We start from the raw sequence: 9,846 nt of genomic DNA, 5'->3' as shown, positions 1-9,846 counted from the left end.
TGACCATCGGCTCTGGTAACTCTTGAGAAAACAAACAGCAGCACATTTTTCTCCTCCATTACCCTGCGGAGCAAATCTTCAACTGAACAATTTTAACCTTTAGATTTTCATTAAAAAGTGATTCATTCAGTGCGTTTCAGTGTTGTCAGTATGGTTAAAATGATCTCGGGTCTCAGGGAAATAACCTAGCTCTCACAAACATCAACAGCTCACCGTGAGCTTTAGACAGCACTCTGCCCTATTTTTGTGTGTTTAGAGGCCGCCCAACACACTACACATTTGATTTATTTTGACTCATTTGGGAGTTTTTTTAAGGTCCTATTGATCACATTCTTTCATGATTTGCAAAAAAAAAAAAAATGTCCCCACCTCAAAAAGTCACTTTGCACATATAGCCTCATTTTTATTTATCTTACATTTTGGGGAGTAATTAATGACAAAGCCACTGCCACTTTGACCTTCATTTGTCCATCTTTTATCATGACCAAGTGTTTGCCCCACTGACCTGCCGACTACAATTAAACACACGTCACATCCCAGACATTTGTACATTTCAAGTGCATATGACAGGTTCTTATTGGTTAGTTTCGTGGGATCGTCCCCTGTGGTAAATGTCCATCATAGTTTTATATCAGTAGAGTGGCAATTAGTTGAAGTAATTGGAAAACAAATAAAAGTTTAACAAAACAAAGGTGTCATCAGGTGTTTGTCCAATTGTGTAATACGGATTTTGGCCCTTGTTTACATTACGGTTGCTGGGTAACAGTTGTGGCATCGCCCAACTTCACCTACATTGTGAAAAAAAAAAAAAATCATGTTCACCTGGTTTTAGTGAGATGTCACACTATGCACTTCCACAAACTAACCAACTATTCACTTCATTTACAACGTCTTCATTTGTCCCATGATGCGTTGCGGGTCATTCCCTCAGCACTCCCCCTACAGGTGAGGGTCTGACGGTCTCATCACTGCTTAACTGAAGGTCATCGGGGGGCGCGCGTGATGAACTGACGTCACTGCGGCGCGCGCGGGGCCCCACTCATATTCCATTGTTTAAATCATTAGAACTCTCTCAGTCTGATCACAGCCACGTGTTGCACTCTTGCCCCAGCAGGATTTACGGCCTTGACTCCGGGCAACGAAAACAACAACAAAAACAACAACAACAAAACAAATGCGTCTTTCCCAAAGCTGCAGAGCGCATGTCACTGTAGCCGCGGCGAGAGCGACGACAAAAGGCCGTGTATGGTGCCGCTTTTGGCCGCAAACGGGACCTTATGACCGGGCGCAACGTGTAATGCGCTTACGGCGTTGGCCCGCGGGCTCCGCTCCCCAAGACCAAAAAGCCAAAGGAGTTTAACGGATGTGTTGCCGCGATTATTCCGCAAAGTATCTTTATCCCACATTTAGATTAGCTGTTAATGACGGGACGCACGACACACAGGGCCGTGTAAACGCGAGCACGGGTCACTTCTGTGCTACAATCGGCTTAACACATAATAACTTCACAGGTCTTATGTAAAAGAATGGGGGGGGGGATATAAATATAATATCTTGACGCGAGGCAACGATAAAACTTGAAATTAACCACAGTGACACGACTGAACAGCCCTCTACAGATGACAAGAGCCTTAATTCATTTACAGTAACATTTGCATTTATTCACTACAACCGCAAGCGGCAGAACGCATCGCTTTAATGATCGTGACTCATAAACGGGGCCCCTCTGTCAGAAAGCCTTAACAAATTATGTTAAATATCAGTGGGGGAAACGGGCACAAAGAAAAGCACATTAAAAGCTTTATAAAACCCTGACTACTGGAAAACAGGTAACATCACAGTGAGCTACTTTGGAGTGCTTTTCCCAGTGCGTCTTTACTCGCCCCCGGTCCCTGATGTGTGCCCTCCCTCTCCTCGCGGCAGACACGCGTTACAACTAATGGACATCAAGTGGTCCTTCTCTGTGCTCCTTTTTTCTGGACATACATTAGCAACAGAGCCCGGTAAATAGTGCACACAGACGCTCGCGCATCCGGCCCATCGCGCACAAGTCACTGCGCATGCGTCGGAAAAACACCGGGAGTCATGAGCGGAGACGCACTGGACTTTGATGATGGTAAAGTTTTACAAACCCAACAAACCCATGCAAAGGAGGGGAACATGTGCCTTGCTTTTTGAGTATTGTGTATTTTCACTCTCTGGTCCTCCATAAAGCTCCATTCACTCATAATTCCCAGTAAATTGCCAGGTGCAAATGACCAGAATCATAATTTTCTGGCTTTATTCACACGTTCATGCACGTTACACCGTTCTTGCTTTAGCACTGGGGATTTAACCAGGTTTTAAGCGGGGAATTCAGTTCTGGCTTTATTTTTCCAGGTTTTAAGCGGTTAGTTCAGTTGTGGCTTTAGTCACGAGTCACCGCTGCGGAAAAATGCCGGTAAATTCCCAGGTAAGACTGCGTGTGTGAATGGAGCTTGATATTAAAGGTTGAATGGACGATTTTTTTGGCCCAAATCTGAGTTTTATTTCCTCCTGGCGTGGACTGCCGATTAGTCCTGCCACGTATCGATCATAAAACGCACCTATCGCTCACCTGCAGCCGCGTGTGGCTTGTCCCCACGTTTGCGCGTGCCTAAGTGCATTGATCTATCATAATATAGTTCCCTCAGTGCACGGGACAAAATGAAGACGGAGAAAGACATTTCGAGCTGACGCAGAAGAAGATGGAAATCTACAGGAGACGAGAGATGCGATGCGCTCCGTTACGTTAATAAACAAACGCACGTGTGTGTTGTATCAGTCGCACGGGGGAGTGCGCATGCGCACTTCCACCTGAGTTCTCAAATTGCCGAAAAATCGTCCATTACGCCTTTAACAAATGCATAAAATAAATTTGAAAAAATATTAAATAATAGTCAAATTGCGAGGACACAGATGAAGTAAACGCCACTCTCTTAAGTTCAAAGTGGTCGATTTGCCTTTTTGAGTGTGGGTGATTTTAAAGGTCACAGAGCGTTATGAGGAATGGACAGAAGCATCGGACAAACTAGGAATTCTGTCAAAACATTGTTCAGAGACAAAAACCATGTTGATGGTTATACCTCCTTAGAGCATTTCGAACAGCAGCAGACAAGTGTGCTGGGGGTATAATACAAGACAAACAATCAGGTCTTTTCCTTAAGTTTGGTGGCCTTTTTTTCAGGCAAAGTCTTCTTCAAAGACTCTTCAGCTCAGTTTGTCCTGGATGTTCATCAGACTGGAGTACTGCGGTGCCCGTTTGGCTGTAAAGCAAAAAATAAATAAATAAATGAGTCTGAAACATTGTCATACTCATCACACATCAAGTCTTATAATACATAGAACAATATCTAGAACACACCTTCATTTATGGATGTAAATCATTCTATTATTGGCATTATACATTCAAAACACGTTAACAATTTCAAACTAAAACATCTGTGAGCTTGATGAGCATAAGCACTTGAACATAATGTGGCAGTTATCAACAAAATACCAGTTGTTTTTGTTACTATATGTTTCTTTTGCATGGCTTCTTTGGTCTAAACACGGCATTTTCTAATAATTGATAGTAATCCCTTATAAATGTGAATACTCTTCGGGCCTCGTAACAAAGCAAAAATGTTCTTTGGCATTGTAGGGCTATTATTTTACACCACAATAACTTCTGAGGTGTTCTTTGAACATTCAAGGTGCAAAACAAAATCCCCGAGCCTAGTCAAATGTGAGTTATGCACGAGGCAACCCCACCATGCTTTAGAAACGCACAAAACCCCTGCCTCACCGATATCACAGTCAGTCAGTCAGTCTGGCCCGGCCTTTCACGGGACAAACGCTCTGAAGACCCTGTCAAAAATCTGGGTGTGACAATGGGGGCATTAAGCTGGTTACTCACGCTGTATGAGCTTGCGTTTCTTTTGTTCGGAGTGAAGGAAGCTGCTCAAGTAGAAGATGATGGGCAGAAAAAGCATGAAGCTCGACACAGCGATGATCGGGACGTTCTCCTCGCGAGGCAATGAGCAGTTAAAGGTTTTACTCCAGCGTCTGCGGGTCACATTCATCTGGAGAAGAATACAATTTAAATAGTCATTTGATAGGACGCTTTTCTGGTCACGCTAAGCCGATTAGTAGTCACTTCTCACTCACACTCATTGGTGGCAAGTAGGAGAAGTCTTGATACTTCATACAGAGTTTGAAACAACAATTATGATTATTATAGTAAAATGGATCATTTCTAAAAGTAATCAAGAAAGAACCAACGTTGTCCTATTTCAGTATCAATACCAGCTTAAATGAGTATCCAGTTTTCAATACTAGTTTTAGTATTTATTTTTGGAAAACCCTTGTGAAAATGCTTGCACCTTCTGTTGTCACAACTGCCCTGGGACAGGCTGATGGGAAGTATCCTCTCAATCATCAAACACTGTCAGTTCATAGTTTAGGTAAAAGGGTCAGTGCTTTGTAAAACTCTTATATTTGTTGTTTATGTCTGGTTATATAGGTATAAATCCTATCACTTAATGTTTAGGTATGTTTAGGTAAGTCAACAGGTCAAATGATTGTATGATATTTGGCCAAGAAAACATTAAAAATTAAATAGATTTCTCTCTGATAGTAGTAGTAGCGCTCTCTATTCCACTGTCTTCATCTGGCAAACAAAATAACAAAAGGTGAAGTTCATACCGCATCTTCAATGTCTATACACATTGTATTATTCTTCTCCATGTCGCCGTAGAGACTGGTTAGGTCTCGATATGTCTCCTTGCACTTTATACACAGCTCTGTGTGGTTACCCTGAGTGGAAATGAGAACAATTAAGATAAGATAAGATAAGATAATCCTTTATTGTCAAACAATAGACAATACATCTTCATGAAATAAATGAAGGCAGCGAGTACCTCCTGGTATTGATCAAAGCAGCTGTATGTCTGGTTGAGCATTTCCAGAAAATACAGCGTGTCATTGGTCAGACTTGGAGCATCCTTTGATATGCAATCTACAAAGACAGAGAAACATTCAGGTGGCTAAAAATTAAGGAAGTACATGGTACGCTCAAAAGAAGGACTCACTTCTGCAGTTGGATTTGCCCCATATTCCTTCCAGGTTACTAAAGAGTAGAAAAACTAACATTAGCCTGTCGCTTCGCAGGAGACTGTCCCGACAGACCTCGCCCCCGGGACCCTTCTGAGGACACAAAGCACACACACAAAACATTAGGACCAACTGTGCAGTGAAAGTATTCATTTTGTCCATCCCAGTAGGGCTAATGGTCATTTTGCTAATCGATCAGTCTTCCGATTATTCGTTCGATTCATCAATAAGCTGTTTAGAATGCAAAAGTCCTGTGATTTTTTACTAAATTTGACCCGGATGAAGCTGAAGTGACGCGTTTGAGAATCCCGGCAGAGGACATTTATGGACAAAAAGTGTTTTTCATCAAATAAACTGAATTTCCCACATAATTTTCATGGTATTATGGCTCAATTTCAGTCATAAACTTATCTTCTCAGCTTATGGCGTGTTTGGAACCAATGTATACACAAGCAGACCATTATTCAACTATTTTAGTTGACGATTATTTCAATAATTGATTAGTTGCGAATAGCCATTAACGCGTTACCGCCCTACATCCCGGATACGTGTTTAGATGATCAGAAAACTGGTGGTCAACACAAATGTAAAAGGTGTGACTGAAACCGATGACTGAGCTTTTGACTGCAATGTTTAAGGGCACAAATCAGATGAGTTGTTGATCTAAGTGAGTTCTTGTTGTTTTAGCACCAAATCTAACTGGAGCAACAGAGCTTCAGACAGAGCCGTGCCTCCCGTTAGCTGCAGTGACGTCATCAAAAGTCACGCAAGGCTCGTGACTGACTCGTGGTTTGTCTAGTGACTGCGCGCACTCCTCTCACAACTTCACATTTTAATAAACCTGGTGATACACTGAAGGAGACGAGTGGATGCATGTGGCACTCACGTGGTCCGATGAGATGTTCGCGTACGTGCTGTTGAGGGTTTCGAAGCTGAGGAAGCAGTTTTGGCACACTTTGACGGGCCGGGCCGCTGGCACTAAACAGTTCACGTACGCGACATATTGATCGCCGAATCGGTCCAGCAGTTGTTTGCAGTACAGGCTGATGTCCGAGTAGTCACCGAGCGCCGCGAGCAGGTTCAGCGAGCCCACACTGTCCACTCTGGGGTCGTTGAAGACCGGTGACGCGCGCTGCGACTTCTCTGTAAACTCCGAAACCACGTCTGTAGATACACGAACACCGCAGCACACGCAGCATAACACCGTGCGCCAAATGTTCTGGTTAGAAATCATGATTGAGCGCGTGAAAAGGACGACAGACGCTCGTCTTCAGCAAAACAGAAGCGTCCACTTCCGTATTTTCCTCACGGGGCGATCATGTGATTCTCGGTACTCTCGCGAGAACTGCGTCGCTCAGTGAAATGTCAAGGAAAGAGCGGTGACGGAGAGCTGCGGTGCAAGTGGAGAGTCAACGTGCAAAGTTTGGGTTTATATGTGTGTAAATGTGCTTTAGTTTGTGGGTTTCAGATGCCATACTGCCAGGGGCCACTTTCCTATTGTTTATTATTGTATTTTACCGCCATCTAAAAGGAAAATTCACAAATGTTGTACTTGATCATGTTTTATCAGTGACTAGAACAGAGAACTCACTGTATTCCCCCAAAAAAACATTTAATTCAGCTGCCCCCCATCAGTATTAAATATTATTGACCTATAGAATCGTGTTATAATGTCTTCTCAATATTGTGTGTTGGAAGTATGTATATAGCAAAAACAAAACATATTTTTGTTAAGTAAAACAATCAAGTATCATAGTTAGATTTTACTTACTTTTTTAAGTAATAAACATAATGCCATTAAATATTAAATTGCCTAATCTATTTATATATTTTTATCTGAATAAAAAAACTACAACTTGTCTTCTATGTTCGTTTAATTTCATTCAAAGATGTACTTAATGTGCTTAACCTTAATCAAGAGGTGACAATTTCCAGTTCAATAGAAAATTTGTTCTTCTGTATCTACCTCTGTATCTACCTGCGTTGCACCAATGAAATTTCCCCATGTGGGACAATAAAGGAATATCTTATCTTATCTTATCTTAATTCAAGTCTAATTCATTTAGGCTATAAGTGGTTAAGATTAGTGTTCAGGACTAAATGTTACAATCAAAGAGACTGGACTATGTAGCATTCAATTTACCCAAAAGATGAATTTTATGTGAACATATCTATTTCAAGATACAGTGCTTTTTATTTTATTTTTAATACATTTGCAAAGTATGAGAACAATTCTGTCATGTTGTCATTATGGGGTATTTTTTTGTAAAATCTTCAGGCAAATAATTAACTCAATCAATGTGGAACAAGTGATCATTTCAGATAAATATGAACAGATTTGATGATACTATGAGAAAATATACTGAAACCACACGCCCTGTATGCACTTGGGCTTGTAAATAAGTGCCACATCTCCATAGGTCATTGTCTGTCATTTGGGGAAGGGGCAGTGACAAGATGCATGATGAGCACTCGCTAGAAAGCCTTCTCATTATTTATGGGGTTTTTGACACCATACAATTTTACAATGTGTTTCGTGCTCCGAGAGTCAAGGTAAATGATTTGGGCTCCCATCCTGATTGTGATAATTGTCAAAAACCCCCTCGAATCAAGCCGGCGCAGTCAATGGTCGTTAATGTGAAATTAGTGGCTCTTGATAACTCACGGACTGCATCAATTCTGCAGTCATCAGGCTCTAATGAAAATAAGGGGGGAGCATCAGTGGTCTATTCTGATCCCCGCGCGGCTCTAAATGTATCCTGGCCCCTCGCGCCGTCTCTCCACTGCACTTGTCATTAACTCTGCTTCTCCTGACCACGGTTCACCTAATTGTTCAGATGTTCCCCATTCCTTTAGCAGCTCTCTACCCCAGAAATAATTATACAGCTTGCAGCCTTTGTCATCTGCTGTATACATCTGTGCAATGTAGATTAAAACATCTGTTTGCACACTTTTGTATGCTCGAAGGTGTATTTGTGATCGTGGGGAAAAAAACAAAATGCAAAAAAACAAAATATCAGTTTAAAAGAAATAGAGAATATTGTGCAAAGTCTTTTTAGATTCAGGCAATGTCATCTAGTCTACATGTGGGAGGCGTGTTTGACTATTTTACATAATATTTTTATTCTAATTTTAACTATCTTTCTTCTGCTTGTCACATGTCTGTAACACAATTGTAATGTTTTAACTGGTGTGCACCTGCCCAGAGATGCAAAGTAGCTCTTTGCTTAGCTCTTTGCTAATTTTATATTATATATGTGTTTGTTTGGACACAGTTTCTGACAAATAAATAAAAACTAAAAAGAATTTTCCCTTGGTGATGAATAAAAGTAATTCTGACTCTGAACTCTCTCTCTGACTCTGTCGTATTAAAGAATGGGATCAGCAGCACAATTTTGTGACAATACTTTTTAATCTAATCTAATCTATTATCTAATAAAATAAACCATAAATGTGCAGGCATGTGAAGCTAAGCCAGAGCAATATGCTTTGCTCTGGGTTCTTCTCTTGTCACAAGGAAACAGGTTTGACACAGATGCCCATCCTGACCCAGGAGCTTATGCTGCCTTTCAATGGCAAAAAGAGAACATTGGTAAATCCAACTATCTTTTGTTAAAAAATGTATATTATAACGTAATTAGACAATCATTTCTACTTTTAATTTCTGTAATAGCTTGTAAAAAGCTTTATAAGTAACTGCAGTACTATGAATGTGTCACCATGAGCTAATCAGTAAAATGTTCATCTCGGCACTAGAGATGACCGGTGCTGGTCACGTGGCTCTGCTGGGTTCATTACCATAAGACATAGTCCAGAGAAACCATCACTAATTAGACTGATAATAAATGAGAAGATGTGATGATGAGAGCCCTCCAGAGGCAGCGCTCGGAGCCAGAGTCCTCTTGATTTAGATCCTGACATCCACTCATCACGAGAGAGACATCTGTGGGAAAAAGTTAGAATGAGCATACAACATTGGTATAGCTGAGCATTGTATAATGGAGATTTTGGCTGTAGTTTAAGGAAATATCTTTATATTTAAATGGTGACACAGAGGGGACATGAAATAAAGTTGATTCTTGAAACCACCACCTACAATTCTGAGGTCATTTCATTAGGTGGTAAGAGGTTCCTCTGTGTTTTTTAAGGTTTATCAGTACAGCATTAAAATTCATTACATAAATAACCAACGTAAAACTTTACAGCTATTGATTTGAGCTTGGTTCACTCAGCTTTTCTCCTCCGATTCTGTTTTCTGTGGTTTATGAAAATATAACAGAAGTGTCTTGAGTTGTTCTCCCCCTTTAGGCTGCCAGTTTTATAACATACGGTATAATAGCTAAGGTTCAAAGCGAGTTTAGTCCCATTTTAGTCCCAATTTTTATGTAGTTTGTTTGCAAGTGTGAGGGCAGTCTTGAAAGCCTGGAAAATGCAAACAACCATGAGCTTCTGTTCTGAGACATTTTTCAAGACATTTAAGATATGTTTTCTAAAGAGTATCTCTATTGCCTACAACCTGTCTAACTTAAAGCTGCGGAGTACCCTATCTCCCGCTCTTCCTCCCTGTGTGAAGCCTGTCCCGGGACAATCGCAAAGGGGTTAACTCAAACCAGTCTTAGCCTTAAACTTGGCTCTTGGCGTGGGGGGAAAAGAAAGAGAGAAAATAGTCTGTAAAGTTATGCAGAAGTTATTCTCCATCCTCGGGGCCGTCCCTAATCCGCCCAAAACCTCATT

The 9,846-nt window shown here is 41.1% G+C and overlaps 1 protein-coding gene across 1 annotated transcript; it reads right to left on the bottom strand.

Annotated features, from left to right (window-relative positions):
• Window positions 1-1,656: 1,656 nt before the first annotated feature.
• On the bottom strand, window positions 1,657-6,361 carry ostm1 (osteoclastogenesis associated transmembrane protein 1). Its single transcript, XM_072443271.1, has 6 exons — window positions 5,999-6,361; window positions 5,091-5,205; window positions 4,920-5,017; window positions 4,705-4,815; window positions 3,917-4,082; window positions 1,657-3,284 (listed from the first exon to the last, which is right to left on the bottom strand). Exons 1-6 carry the CDS (start codon window positions 6,344-6,346, stop codon window positions 3,229-3,231), a joined length of 894 nt encoding a protein of 297 aa, XP_072299372.1. The 5' UTR covers window positions 6,347-6,361; the 3' UTR covers window positions 1,657-3,228.
• Between the last annotated feature and the right edge of the window lie 3,485 nt (window positions 6,362-9,846).

The sequence above is a fragment of the Eucyclogobius newberryi genome, unplaced genomic scaffold, assembly GCF_026437365.1.
Source record: "Eucyclogobius newberryi isolate DKJ021-1_F unplaced genomic scaffold, fEucNew1.0.hap1 SCAF_1, whole genome shotgun sequence".
Taxonomy (NCBI): domain Eukaryota; kingdom Metazoa; phylum Chordata; class Actinopteri; order Gobiiformes; family Gobiidae; genus Eucyclogobius; species Eucyclogobius newberryi.
The sequence above is the reverse complement of the archived record's forward strand: the minus strand, read 5'-3'. Positions and strand labels throughout refer to the sequence as shown.

Excerpts from the sequence above, each read along its gene's own strand:
- ostm1 (XM_072443271.1), bottom strand. The coding sequence starts at position 6,346 with ATGATTTCTAACCAGAACATTTGGCGCACGGTGTTATGCTGCGTGTGC. Across the intron at positions 5,018-5,090 it reads GGGCAAATCCAACTGCAGAA|ATTGCATATCAAAGGATGCT; the intron begins GTGAGTCCTTCT and ends CTGTCTTTGTAG. Across the intron at positions 4,083-4,704 it reads GTATAGACATTGAAGATGCG|ATGAATGTGACCCGCAGACG; the intron begins GTATGAACTTCA and ends ATTCTTCTCCAG.